Raw genomic sequence first — 15,724 nt, 5'->3', positions numbered from 1 at the left:
TTTCACACATAGATCTAAAAAGACGTATCAACGCATATACAACAGAGAAATGGCAAACCTACTGGAATGAACACCTTAACAACAAACTTCACGAAATCATGCCAAAAATCAAAAAACAAGAACAAAATACGAAACTAAAAAGAAAAAGTCAAACTAACAAGAATAAAAATAGGCCATACTCACTTAACCCACTCATATCTCCTAAAAAAAGAAAGACTACCCATCTGTATAGCTCGTCAAACACCACTCACAATCAAACACATATTAATTCAATGTACTGATTTTGTAACAGTAAGAAATCGTTCTACAAAGAAAACAATATTAAAGAGTTATTTGATAAAAACAATCCCCACACCATACTCTCATATCTTAAAAAAATTGACCTTTATAAAATTTTTTTTAAAACGGCCCTGGATATGACCTAAAACTATCACCGATGGTAAGGCCCCACCTTGCAGGCCTTGAGGAGTGTGGAGCCACCCTTTAATTGCTATTGCTCCTAGGTCTACTCTGACCCGGACCCGGAATGGTAGCACCTGTTAGGGTCCCAACTATGGGTTAAATAGAATCCGACTTAAAAAAACAAATATACTCCATTAAAAATCGTTGCTCAAAATAACTAGATTCGGCATTAAATAACCTGAAAAAGGTTAATATGCCGTAAAACAAAAACAACCAACACACCTCCTCGTAAAAACGGGTCTGGTTGAGGGGGACGGAATTAATGTTTTGGGCCAATTTTTCGATATTTGTTGGGCGAAGGTTCGAGCTTGAAAATGATACCTATCTGGCGAAAATCCCTGGCCTCTGTCGAAATATTTTGGTGGACACACACACACACACACACACACACACACACACACTCACTCATTCACTCACACACATTTTGCCTTATATATATATATATATATATATATATATATATATATATATATAGATAGATGGATCCTCCCCTTTCTGGTAAAGCTACACATAATCAGTGCTCTAAAATCAATTTTAAAAAGATGTTTAGAGTAGAGAGTGGATCTGTGGTTTACTTTTATCAGCCTCTTAAATCTTTCTTCATTTATTTTGTCTGTTAGTCCTCACATTCCATAGATCTTTCTGACAAAGGTGGGAGAATGAAGAAACTGTTTTCTAGGTCAGAATTTATCTTATGCTTATTGTTGGCTAGTTTTTGACCATGAAGTGATTTTTTTTTTTTCTAACTTTTTACATAACATGTCTTGTCTAGTGTGATTTCCATTCCAAATTCTCTTTTCTTTTCTTTTTTTTTTGTCATTTTCTTACAGCTTTATTTTCAGTCAATGAATTCTATACTGGATTGTTTTGTTTGTATTGTTGGAACCCTGGAAATTCCATTTGAGGCAGGGTTTTTTTTTTTTTTCTCATGAATAAATTCACCTACTTTTAAACAATGTATTTTTCTTTTTTCCCAGGGTTGGATTGATAATTTCAATGGACCAAGTGGACTCTACATCGCGGTAAGTCTACAAATCCTTATCGTTTTTTTTGTTGTTTTTTTTTTGTTTGTTTTTTTTTTTTTTTTTTGTTTTACTCTTAAATCGACAATGCCAACCATTTAGAAGAAGAAAAAAAAATTAACTACATTCACCCCCAAACAAAGCATGTAAGTGGCCGCTGTGAAATAGGGATCAGATTAAGAAGGGCATCATATAAGTGGGGAGTTGTGCAGCAAGATGTTTGTTCACATTACATTTAAATTCCTGCGTGTTAGTACAGTCAGGAAAACTGGTATCAGAGACGGAATTCCAAAGATTTTTTTTTTTTTTTTTTTTTTTTACACAGTGATCACCACTTATCAAGGCCCGGAAGCCACTCAGGGATAAGGGCAAGTACATTACGTTAGTGTGGAGATTTGATGAAGTGTTTACTTAAGGGGGCGGTTCATTAGGAATTTGTTAACATTGGACTTGAAGACATCCAAGATTATCACAATTCGAGAAAAGAATCTATTAGACTAGAAAGCTTACCGGCACCTGGGAACCTCAGGGTGGGATTTTGCTGATTGTCGAGTTGGACGAAAGTATTCCCATTGAGGGGGCACAAATGCGGCATATTCAGTACGTTCCTGAGTATGCAACTCCGATTCCCAAGTATGTATGCATATGTAGTTGTACACATCTGTCCAGGTATTATCTCCTCCATTTTAGAGAAGGTTTTGTAGTGTCTGTTCTGATGTTTTGACACTTTTGTTCATCATATTCTCCTCCCAGGCGTTACTACTTTTTTAGGTAGTTGGGAATCATCTTAGGTTTTATCTCCTCCTATGAGGAGCAGTGTTGTATATGTTGGTTCCTCGTAATACCATCTTAGGATTACCTTTTTTGGTCCTCTCGATTTATCAGAGAGGGACCTATGGTTTCAGTGGCATCCATGCTTCCGTTAGTCTGGACGATTGCCAGATAATCGTCCATTAGTTTTTCCTGAAATTTTGCCACAAATTGTATTTCATTAAATAGATGTGCACAGTAAAAAAAAAATTTTTTATGAAAATTCCTGTTGCGCCCACAGGGGCTCAAGAGGTCAAAAATGCCCCAAAATGGCCAAAAATGACACATTTTACCCTATAACTTTTGATCCATCCATTAGATTTTCTTGAAACTTAGCCAAAATGTGGAGCCCATTGTTCTTAATATATAAATCCAGTATGGGTGACCTTGTCAAAATTCTGGTTTGCATCCCCGGGGACTTTCAGTGCTAAAAACGCCTCTTTTTGTGGCACTTTTTTCAAATTTCTTAACAAAAACTTGATATGTCTGACTATATTCTGTTTTTTCACAGTGGTCAACTAAAATATACATGTGTTAAGGCTTGAAACTGCACTGTTATCCATTTACACTCAAATTCAGCATCCTCGGGGGCTCAAGAGGTCAAAAATGCCCCAAAACAATAAAAAATAACACTTTTTGCCCCATAGCGTTTGATCCATCTGTTAGATTTTTCTGAAACTTGGCCAAAATGTGGAGGCCATTGTTCTTAATACAAATTCAATATGGGTGACCCTGACAAAATTCTGGTTCGCATCCTCTGGGATTTTTAAGGCTAAAAAAACATGTCCTTTTGGAGCTCTTTTTTCATATTACTCAAAAACTTGATATGTATGTCTATATAGTAGTTTTCCATGGTACTGGATTCAAATATACATGTGTTAAGGTGTGAAACTGCATCGTTTGTCCATTTTTCACTAGGATTTGGCATTCCCAGAAGCTCAAAAGGGGTCACAAATGCCCCAAAATTGCAAAAAATGACACTTTTTACCTCATAACTTTTGTCCCATCCATTAGATTTTTCTGAAACTTGTCGAAAATATGAAAGCAGCATTGGCCCTTCACACTTCTCACATTCATCATTTCTTCACAATTTTTTATGGCGTCATTTCACATGCAGCAAAAGAGGAGGACATGCATGCGCGGCTTGTTTTTTTTTATTTTATTTTTAATCGGGATAGGAGATATGTACTATTACTGTTTTAAAATCCTCCCCAAGCATTAACTCCTCCTTTGGAGAGGTATAGTGCATTTTTGTCATATCTCAGGTCTTATCACCTCTTTTGGAGGCCAGTTTATGTAGTTGGTTCACTCTGATATATGCCACTAGGAGGAGCATGGTCTGAATTCAGTCATAGGACAAACAAAAGGGTATACGTATAACTACCACAATTATAAAACCTCAGATAAAAACCCTATGAATGTCTAACAAGTAACATTTTTATTTGTAATTATATTTCTACCTTTAACTATTTATTAGTGGGACCTGTGAAAATTCCACAGCAGATTCTTTCATATGTTATATATTGATGTTGGCATTCTGTAGATGTTCAGCATAAATGGAGATGCTCTGATATTATTGTAGCTTTTTTGTTAAAACTATTTGTCTAAGCTAGCAGGAACACTCGGCCTAGCCTGGTCATAAAATACACTTAAATATGATATTTTAATTTATGCAGATTTTGTAGATATTATTATAAAGTCAATTTTCTGTTGATTCTTATATATTATAAAGTTGTGATTTCAAAAATAAAAAAATATATCTATATGACTTGGGTGCATCAACTTGAATCAAAACTTAAACTAAAACTTGTGAAGAAATAAATATATATATATATATATATATATATATATATTACGTAATGTGATTTATAATCAAAAACTTAAAAGTCAAATTTTAATTAAATTAAAAATCCGTTTCATAAGACGGAACAACAACAAAATCAATTATCTGTACAATCGTTTCGGAAAACAATGCTTTTTATTGTGGTATACATCAAGTTATGTAGAATAATTATATATAGTTTTTTGGTAAGCAAGGTCTCCTCATCAACAAATTTTGGAGGGTTTTTATTGAATTTAAAAGACACCATAAATAAACCTAGCATTAAAAGTAAGGCAGATGAATCTTTTAATTTTTCTTTTTTTGAAATCAGGAACTGTGGTTAAAATAGTCATTTAGATGTTTGCTATAGCTTTTTATCTTATTGAATATATATATATATATATATATATATATATAAATTATGTTCCTTCAGCTATTACCAAAACTAAAACTTATGAAAAATTCTTGGTAAAATTATTTATAAAAAAAAATATACTTGATGGCATATCAGCTATAACCGAAACCAAAGCTTATGAAGAATTCTTGGTAAAATTATTTATTACAAGAAATAGGTCATAACAATTAAATAACAGTCACTTGGAAGAAAAAAGATGTAAGTGTGACACACAAAAGAACACACGCGCTATTGCATTAATATATAGATTAAATGCTCTCATTAAAAAAAAAAATCGCTTCCACTTTTTTCAACTTCGTCACCCACATTTTACATTGATAGTTTAAATGATTAATCATCTATCATTGTTTTTCCATTCGATGCTGAGTCTAATTGCATATTGATTATTTTAGTGTCGACCCCCCCCCCTTTGTGTTCATAAGAAGATTATATCTGAATAAACACAATATCATTTCTGAAATGATTGTACACTATCCCCGTTTGTATTTTTTTTTTTTTTTTTTTTTTACACAAGAGAATCACCACTTATCAAGGCCCCAAGGTCATTCAAGGATAAGGCTTAACGAATGTACGGTGGTAGTGTAGTAATTGCTAATAGTGGAAATTGAGAAGAATTTGATTATTTAATGGGACGGCTCAACACGAATTTGTTTACATTGGACTTGCTGCTTCCCATATTGTAGTCAGCTGGAAAGCAGGCCAGCAGAACAGTGTTCCACAGGTGGGCAGTTCTATAAAAAAGAAAACTCTGCTTTTAGAATTAGGCTCTGATAAAGAGTGGGGGAAATTATTGATAGTAACGGATATTTTTTGTGAAAGTTGAGCAGGGTAGGAGCGGGGGGGGGGGCATAGATTGGATCTCGGACAAGCAATTGGCATGAAAATAATGATAGAGCAGAGATGCTCACGGCATCTTTTTTGTGGGGAAGAAGTTGCAGGGGAGAGAAAAGGGCATCATCTACTAGGTTTTAAAGCTCATTTTTAATTCTTTCAAGGTAGGATACGGTGATCCGAGCAGTTTGTGCCTAGATGTGGCAACAGCACTCTATTCTAGAATATACTTGGCTCTTATACAGGTTTAGGATTGCATCAGCAGTGCGATAGCTACTGGAGCGGTAGAATGATTCAATCATTTTTCTGGCAATCTTGGTAACAGATTTGAGGTTTCATTTCAGATCAGCAGTGAAGGTCAGTCCAAGAAGCTTTTAAAAACCTGGTGCTCCCCCAAGATGAGAGCCATTCAATTTAATTGGGGCCAGGTGGAGGTCAGAGCATTGATGATGGAAAGAGAAGCTTGATTTTAGATGCATTAAAATAAACCAGCCACCCTTTTCCCCATTGCACCATGTGCTCAAGATCAGAAGAGAGATAATCAGAGAGATCTTGGTCATTCTCGGGCTTTGAAGTGTTATTATAGATGGTATCCTACGTTGTTTTTTATCTTGATTTCTGAGAGCATGTAAATGAACTTATACTTATTCATTTGCCCTACATTTACTCTCTCATATATATATATATATATATTGCTTTGAAAAGTATGAATGGAGTCATTATGGGTGAGAAAAAAAAAAAAAAGAAGCGGGAAATTGTATAGAGACAGATCGACTAAAAAAGAATTATAGGTAAAAAAAAAAAAAAAACATCGAATAAAAAAGGATCCATACGAAATTTCGTGTAAAAAAAATTAAGGGATCTAGAGGTTAACCTTTCGACCGACACTTTTCAATAGATCTCGTCAGTAAGTTGCATTAAATTAACGAATGAAAATGGAAAAAGGGGAGGAGATGAAGTCGAGGAAAAAAATATATATATATATATATATATATATAATTAAGAAAATCTGTTGTCTACAAATAAGTATAGACAAAACAGAAAAACCAGCGTACGTGTAGACTTTTTTTTTTTTTTATAGAGTTCTTTAAATAACTTTAATTTATGTGAAAGTTCTTTTTGTCTGCATAAAGTTGGTTTGCGCATCAACACACTGACGGCCTCCAAGATGTTGAGGTGCTGTTTGTTCCGGGTTTTATGTAAAATGCAAAAGCATTCATCAGAATATGCTTGGCCACAAGTTTTATTTTCGTACAAATGAACACCAATTGACGATTCGAGAATTGGTGGTCGTCCGGATGTATTCCGTAAAGGCCCGGATGATATAAAAAGCTTGCGTAAATACCCAGGAACGTGTTGTACATTAAAATTGTGTACCACGAAACATTTGTTTATATATATATATATATATATATATATATATATATATGACAAAACAGCTATATTCCAAATTTCAAAATGTTATTCATCATACCACTTAACAGGTTAATGATTAATAATCATAACTCACGATGCAATAATTCTTTGGAATTTTTTTTTATTTATGTGATCAAACCCAAATCTTTTTATTTTCTTTTTTAAAGTTTAAAAGTTCCTATTTTTCAGAGGTGTCTATGCAGAAAATATTCAAAATTGACATTATAATTGTGTGATCGTTTCTGCGCCACAAAACAGGTGCTGTCAAAAAAGTGGACGTTTTGACATGTCGAAACAAATAAATGGTTCGATGAATAACATCTTGTAATTTGGATTATAACTGTATTGTCAGCTATTTGTATATACTCTGTAGTTAAATTAAACATACATCGAGCTTTATGAATAAAAGGATTGGTATAAATAAAGGGTGAAATATATAATTATTTTTTTAATACTTATAGACACTAGTGTTTCCTCTTTTCAGGAACCATCAGTACAGGGAGTCGAGATTACCACCAGTCAGAAGATTCAAACCTGGCCATGAAGCCATCTCTGACTCTATTAGCAAAAAACAAACCACTCATATATATATATATTTTTTTTGTGCCTTGTTTTTGTTTCTCTTTGAATTTTTTTGTATTGTCAGCCATTTCTAAAATGGAACCTTTGTTTCTTTTTTCCATTTGTTATGTTGACAGGCAGGCAAGGGTATTCTTCGCTCTGTGAAGTGTGAATTCAAAGCCGTGGCCGATATCGTTCCGGTGGACATTCCTGTGAACATGTTGATTACGGTTGCTTGGTACACGGCCGTCGCGAAACCGACTTCCATTCTCATTTATCATTGTACTACGGGATCAGTCAACCCTTTCACTTGGGGAGAAATGGGTGAGTATTGTATCCAGCTGGGGCACCACCATTTTTTTTTTTTTTTTTTTTTTTTTTCCTAGAAGAATGTCATGATTGGAGAAAAAAAAAAAAAAATTTGCTTCGGTCTAGCAAGATTTTTCAATCCATGAACTGTTCAATTTTTACCTCAATATTAAGCAAGCATGAATGATCCAGATAATTTTTGAAAATAAAACACTTTCAAAAAAAAAAAAAAAAAAAAAGCGAAAAATTTTAACAAAAGTTAAAAAGATTGACAGATTGTAAATAATGTAACATGGCCACTACATTTCAATCACTCAGACCCACACTATAATTAAGAAAAAATGAGAAAAAAATAAAATGTCTCATTTTATATTCACTTCTGCAATGGATTTTTTTTTTTTTTCTGATATTTTTTTTTTTTTTTTTTAAATTCTTGTAGTTTGTATTTTTTTCCCCTTTTTGTCCAATTTCAGAAAGTGTTGTGTTAAACTTTTTCAAAAAAACACCATTAGAAGCTGCTTTCCGAAGGCCGAATGTCTCCATGACTAACAACAGGTAAAACCTGTTTTATTTCCTTTATTTCTTTTTTGCAAATTCTTTTAAATTTCTAAATATTTGCTTATGGAAGTTTTTTTTTTTTTATTATTACCTTTAACATCTCTGCCATTTATTACCATAATCCTCTTTTTCTTTAGTGCCATTTTGATTCAGGTAAAAGTGTTGCAGGTTTTTCGGTAATCTAAAAAAAAAAAAAAAGAAGCAAAATGAAACAATTCTAGCAATAAGTAAATATTGCAAAATGGTTCTGTGTCCCCCCCCCCTCCGGTCTGACTTTCACGAAAAACACTTGTCTAGTTGAAACCACTATCAAAAATTTCTCCCGCTCTTTATTTGTACCTAAACGTTGATGCCATGAACAAAGTTTCTTTCTTAGAACTGCACGGCTGTGGAACTCTGTTCTGATTTCCTGCTTTCCAGCTGACTACAATTTGGTCGTCTTCAAACCCAACAAGTTTTTGATGAGCCGTCCCCTTAAGTAATCCAATTTACCAAATTTCCACTAACAATTACCATATTTTCCCATTGACTACTGGATACTCATTAGCCCTTATCCTCGGGTGGCCTCCGGGCCTTGATAAGTGGCGACTCCTTTGTTTAAAAAAACAAAGATTAATTTGACTCATTCTTCTAATCTCTCTCTCTGTATATGTGCATATGTGTGTGTGTGTGTGTGTATATATATATATATATATATATATATATATATATATATATATTAGCAGACCACCAGATCATAAGATATGCTTAAATATGGTAGTATAATTCGTGCAGATTACATATTTATTATTATAGAGACAATTATCTATTGGTTATTATATTGAATCTAATATAAAGTAGTGAGATCAAAACTAAAAAAAAATAAGTTTATGACTTGGGTACTATCAGCTAGAATCCTTTGAGCCACACCCATATATATATATATATATATATATTAGTCATCCACATATGGTACTGTTTCGCTGTATCACAGCTCATCAATGTGGCTAGACAGGCAACTGCCTCAAACCAGGATCGAAACCCGACCGCCCAAATGACATTTTTTGGCTGCTGCTGTGCAGGTAGTGAATTAACGATGTTTTGACATCGTCCAAATACCTAAGCTCAATTTGTTTACACAAAGAACATCGCTTCATACGCTAATGGCAGTTTGTATATCACTTCCCAATATGCTCAACCCAAGATAGGAGCATTATATATATACTAGCGGGGGTACCCGGCGTTGCCCGAGTGTTTGTTTCCGGGAGGGACGGGGGGGGGGAGTTTTAAAAAATGTTATGGTAGGTAAGTAGGAAGGATCAAACCCGGAGTCATGAGTAAAAGTAGGAAAATAAAGTGTGAAAAAAAAACAAAGAAAACATCTGCAACATTAACAGTTCGGCCACCAAGAAAAGTCCATTCCAGTTGTTTAGGAAAAAAAAAAAAAAAAGAAAAAACGACTACGGTAGGTCGGTGCGAACGTGAAAATATAATGTGAATTGTCCAGCACGCTAACCACTACGCCACAGAGCACTGCAGCTTAGTTCAGTGATTTTAAATAACTTCACATGAAAGAACTACGAAGCCAAACCGGTGTTCTCTTCTCAACTGTTCCTTGTGAACAATCCCCAAACGGTGTTAAGTGGTGGCAGGGGGAGGAGGAATTTATTAGAGAGAAAATATTTTACCACTTCCATTGATCTTAACCGATTTTGGCCGTGACTTCTCAGCAGAAAAAGTATAGAAATCTAAGATTATCGAGGAATTTGAGAAATAATAAGCCTATAACACACCTCAGATATTGTTCTGCAGTTTGTGCATATTATATTTGCATGAAATATCTTGATGTTTAATCCTATTCATGTCAAAATCAGACGGGAAAAAATGAGTTCATTTTATTTATATAGAGATAATATAAAGCTGAATGTCTGTGTGTGTGTCTGGTCACGAATAGGCTCCTATATGGTTGACTATTTTAAAAAACTGATTACATATAATGATAGAAGATGTATCGAGACACAGGAATGGGTATGTTTGATCTGGCAGAACAGTGGTTCATTAAAATTGTGGGGTCTGTGTTCACGCCTGGTCCACAAAGTACGGAAATAAAAAATTAAAATTAAAAAAAAAACGTTTACAAGTGTTTTTGATATAGATGTACATAAGAATACTTGATAAGTATGTTTTAACTTAAATAGGGATGGTATAATAAAATTGCGGGGTCTGCGTTCGCGCCTGCCCTCCACAGAATGGAAATAGGCACAAACTTTAATAAAGACTTTTCATATTTATCTGTGTAAGTATACTTTGATAATTGTTTCAGTTTGAAGAAATATGGTATAATAAAATTATGGTGTGTTCGTTCGCGCCTGACCTCCATAGAATGGAAACATGTCACAAAGTTTAACAAGGTTTTTTAATATAGATCCACAGAATATTGTGATAAGTGTTTCAGTGTGAACAGGTATGGTATAATAAATTATGGTGTTTATCTATTTTATTTTTACTTTCATCATATTTTGCTTTGGTTTTGATAGCCCCAAATTCGAAGCCATCTATTTACAACCCTTCCTTTTCATAACCTATCATACTTTCATAAACCAGACTCCATTTTCTGTAGGCTGTTTTTGAACCCAGTCAATGACTGGTACTTTTGCTAGTGTATATATATATATATATATATATATTCACCTGTCGTCCCTTTTTTAAAAGATGGAATCGCCCGATCATCAAAAATCTATCTATTTATCAGTCTATAATGAACAGAGTTGTTGTCAACAATAAGTAAGGTTGTTTTTGAAATCTGTGAAAAATGTAGTAAAAATTGTGCAAAAATGACTTATCTCAGAAACGCTTACCTGTCTGTGCATTTTGTAAAATCCAGTTACTTACCAATAAAAAACAAAAACAAAATGGCAACCCTGCAGCTGATTTTATTCTCAAGTCATGTGAAAGTAACATAAATTCTCGTCGTTCATATGCAAATTAGATGATCGTGGGTTGCAGAAGAGCAAGCCATTTGAAGAACAGGGGACATCATTTGAATAAACCAAGCCGTGCATACATACTGTGTTAAGGTATGACAGATTATTCACTTGAATCAATACGAAGAAGGCAAAAAGAGGATAAAGAAGAAAAGACGAAATCCAAAATTAGTCTCTGCTTGTTATCTCCCTTTCTCTCTGGTTTTTATTCTTCAACTACAAATTTAATAGTATTTTTACACTGTTTATAGTGGGTCATTCCAGGCTTTTTGCATTTTCATTTATCTATGACTGTTAAAACAGAGACATGGAAATGAGTGATAGACGATATCTTGAACAGAAGTGGAATGAGAGGATAGCAAACAACAATTAGAGAGGTTGAAAGTGATAGATAGTTTGTTAGTAAATTTATAAATTGTGTTAATTGCAAATGATGCTAATTGAACAAGTGAAATTGAATAGACTTTACCAAATGGAATTTTTTTTTTTTTAGAAGATACTCATATAGTTGACACACCAGTTCTTGTCAGATCACCGAAGTTAAGAAACCATGGCTATTACCAGATGGGTAACCATTTGGGAAGGCTAGGCATTGTATCTATCGCATAGTTATAGAAATTTCCAGGTTGGTATGTTGGGGCACATTTAACTCACAGGGGAAAGGAAGATACACCCCCGAATCATGACGAAAAGCAACGGGGAACTACTGTCGCAGTTTCCACTAAAAGAATCCGCTCATCAAAAAGGATCCCCATTCAGAATGTAAAAACCACAGCCGACGGCCCTTTCGACAAGTACTTAGACGTGAATAATTATCTCATGGACCTCTGAATAGCACAATTCCCGTTAGAATAATATTCCCGGCTTCAATTTGATATGACACATGAATATAAACCTCAAACAAATGATTCCCTACAACACTTTAAAGACACAAACAAACACAAATCAAGAACGAAAAACAACAACCAATACTGCAAAGCTACAATGTCTTCTACTACGTCCGCCAGATGAGTATAAATACTGTTTTTTGTTTTTCAACCAGCAGTCAGTCGTGGCTAGATCGCCACATGGCGAGGTTGGGCCTGTCAGTGGCCCAACCCAACTCGGCAGCAGCAGTTATGTCTATGCAGAACTGCTTTTACTACCTCCCTGACAACTGCCGAACCCAGTAGCAGCAGCAGCAGCGACCACTTGCCATCGATGCACCCGATTCCCAACTGTCCAACTTCTCAAGCCAGCACGTGTTTCCTGTAGCCACTAGCAATGACCTTGCAGACGTACCTGTTCCAACACTCAGCCTGAGACCTACCACCATTCGGTTTCTTTAACAAAACTAAACCTGAATGGATTTATATTCGTTCACGACGGTACCCACTGCGTTTGTCATCTCTCCTTTGCCATTGTCATTTTTCGTCTTTTTCTTGCCTGTGTTGTCTTCTAGTTGTAGGGTCGATTGCCACAGACATTCGGCTCCACAACACTACCATCTTTACTTGTCTAGAGATTACCATGGCTCTACAATTTGGAGAGTCATGGTCGCTGACGCTATTAAATCAGCAGGGCTGCTGCTGCTGATGACTCTTGATGGCTGAATATTTGTGGCGACCACAGCTCTCTTCTGTATCCATATCTGACACTTATTCTTTCTTTCTTTCTCATTTCAGTTTGCTGCACGATTATTGGGTGTTCGTCAGTCATATGATCCCCGCATATCTTACAGATCTTGGTTACAGCCTTCTCGGTAAAAAACCAAGGTAGGTATTTTTAAAAAAGTTTTTTCTATTATTACTTTGAAAAGGCCTTATTTCTATTATTACTTTGAAAAGGCCTTATTTCTATTATCACTTTGAAAAAGCCTTATTTCTATTATTACTTTGAAAAGGCCTTATTTCTATTATTACTTTGAAAAGGCCTTATTTCTATTATTACTTTGAAAAGGCCTTATTTCTATTATTACTTTGAAAAGGCCTTATTTATATTATTACTTTGAAAAGGCCTTATTTCTATTATTACTTTGAAAAGGCCTTATTTCTATTATTACTTTGAAAAGGCCTTATTTCTATTATTACTTTGAAAAGGCCTTATTTCTATTATTACTTTGAAAAGGCCTTATTTATATTATTACTTTGAAAAGGCCTTATTTCTATTATTACTTTGAAAAGGCCTTATTTCTATTATTACTTTGAAAAGGCCTTATTTCTATTATTACTTTGAAAAGGCCTTATTTCTATTATTACTTTGAAAAGGCCTTATTTCTATTATTACTTTGAAAAGGCCTTATTTATATTATTACTTTGAAAAGGCCTTATTTCTATTATTACTTTGAAAAGGCCTTATTTCTATTATTACTTTGAAAAGGCCTTATTTCTATTATTACTTTGAAAAGGCCTTATTTCTATTATTACTTTGAAAAGGCCTTATTTCTATTATTACTTTGAAAAGGCCTTATTTCTATTATTACTTTGAAAAGGCCTTATTTCTATTATTACTTTGAAAAGGCCTTATTTATATTATTACTTTGAAAAGGCCTTATTTCTATTATTACTTTGAAAAGGCCTTATTTCTATTATTACTTTGAAAAGGCCTTATTTATATTATTACTTTGAAAAAGCCTTATTTCTATTATTACTTTGAAAAAGCCTTATTTCTATTATTACTTTGAAAAGGCCTTATTTATATTATTACTTTGAAAAGGCCTTATTTATATTATTACTTTGAAAAGGCCTTATTTATATTATTACTTTGAAAAGGCCTTATTTATATTATTACTTTGAAAAGGCCTTATTTCTATTATCACTTTGAAAAAGCCTTATTTCTATTATTACTTTGAAAAGGCCTTATTTCTATTATTACTTTGAAAAGGCCTTATTTCTATTATTACTTTGAAAAGGCCTTATTTCTATTATTACTTTGAAAAGGCCTTATTTCTATTATTACTTTGAAAAGGCCTTATTTCTATTATTACTTTGAAAAGGCCTTATTTCTATTATTACTTTGAAAAGGCCTTATTTCTATTATTACTTTGAAAAGGCCTTATTTATATTATTACTTTGAAAAGGCCTTATTTATATTATTACTTTGAAAAGGCCTTATTTATATTATCACTTTGAAAAGGCCTTATTTCTATTATCACTTTGAAAAAGCCTTATTTCTATTATTACTTTGAAAAGGCCTTATTTCTATTATTACTTTGAAAAGGCCTTATTTCTATTATTACTTTGAAAAGGCCTTATTTATATTATTACTTTGAAAAGGCCTTATTTCTATTATTACTTTGAAAAGGCCTTATTTCTATTATTACTTTGAAAAGGCCTTATTTCTATTATTACTTTGAAAAGGCCTTATTTCTATTATTACTTTGAAAAGGCCTTATTTCTATTATTACTTTGAAAAGGCCTTATTTCTATTATTACTTTGAAAAGGCCTTATTTCTATTATCACTTTGAAAAAGCCTTATTTCTATTATTACTTTGAAAAGGCCTTATTTCTATTATTACTTTGAAAAGGCCTTATTTCTATTATTACTTTGAAAAGGCCTTATTTCTATTATTACTTTGAAAAGGCCTTATTTCTATTATTACTTTGAAAAGGCCTTATTTATATTATTACTTTGAAAAGGCCTTATTTATATTATTACTTTGAAAAGGCCTTATTTCTATTATTACTTTGAAAAAGCCTTATTTCTATTATTACTTTGAAAAGGCCTTATTTCTATTATTACTTTGAAAAGGCCTTATTTCTATTATTACTTTGAAAAGGCCTTATTTCTATTATTACTTTGAAAAGGCCTTATTTCTATTATCACTTTGAAAAAGCCTTATTTCTATTATTACTTTGAAAAGGCCTTATTTCTATTATTACTTTGAAAAGGCCTTATTTCTATTATTACTTTGAAAAGGCCTTATTTCTATTATTACTTTGAAAAGGCCTTATTTCTATTATTACTTTGAAAAATCCTTGAAAATATCTTGAAAATTGTATTCCAGTAAAAATTTGTGTTGAAATATTAAAAATAAAATCGAAATACTATTAAATTATTTTAAGTATTAATAAAAAATATCATTAAAGTATTTTTTAAATATTGAAAATAAAATTGAAGTAGATTGTTCTGAAATTGCATCATATTATTGTGGATACAAGAGTTACGTGATAGATTCAAATCTTTGTTGGGGGGGGGCACAAGTGGGGGTAGTGGAGAATGGATGTTCAAATCAATGACGAGTGGAAAATGTGAAGATGGTAAAATCCAAATTCTTAGTAAAAATATTTCAAAGATAAAAAAAAATTGAAAAACATCCCGTTAATGGAAGATGTACCAAAGTAATTCTAAAGGCAGAATTCTATTTAATTAATCACCGATGGATTGAAGGAGGAAAGATGAGTACAAAGAATTTTTATAAAAAGAATGAGAACTTGTCGGGAGAGCGATGAAATGGAGTTTTAACACGCTGTTGAGGCCAATATTCATTTCATTTTATATATGTATATATACTAGCTGGCAGCCCGGCGTTGCCCAGTCATACAATACGTTTAAACATGATATTTTAATTTATGC

General features: G+C 33.1%; 1 protein-coding gene across 1 annotated transcript in view; it reads left to right on the top strand.

Annotated features, from left to right (window-relative positions):
- Window positions 1-15,724, top strand: part of LOC145266362 (fatty acyl-CoA reductase 1-like) — a 255,321-nt gene that overhangs the window by 214,479 nt on the left and 25,118 nt on the right. The window contains exons 7-10 of the mRNA XM_080121985.1: window positions 1,440-1,484; window positions 7,477-7,663; window positions 8,122-8,203; window positions 12,834-12,923. Coding sequence (XP_079978111.1) covers window positions 1,440-1,484; window positions 7,477-7,663; window positions 8,122-8,203; window positions 12,834-12,923 — 404 coding nt within the window. The remainder of the gene's footprint in view (window positions 1-1,439; window positions 1,485-7,476; window positions 7,664-8,121; window positions 8,204-12,833; window positions 12,924-15,724) is intronic.

This window comes from Euprymna scolopes, chromosome 41, assembly GCF_053919585.1.
Source record: "Euprymna scolopes isolate OS-2025 chromosome 41, ASM5391958v1, whole genome shotgun sequence".
Classification (NCBI taxonomy): Eukaryota; Metazoa; Mollusca; class Cephalopoda; order Sepiida; family Sepiolidae; genus Euprymna; species Euprymna scolopes.
This window is presented reverse-complemented; position numbering and strand designations above follow the sequence as displayed.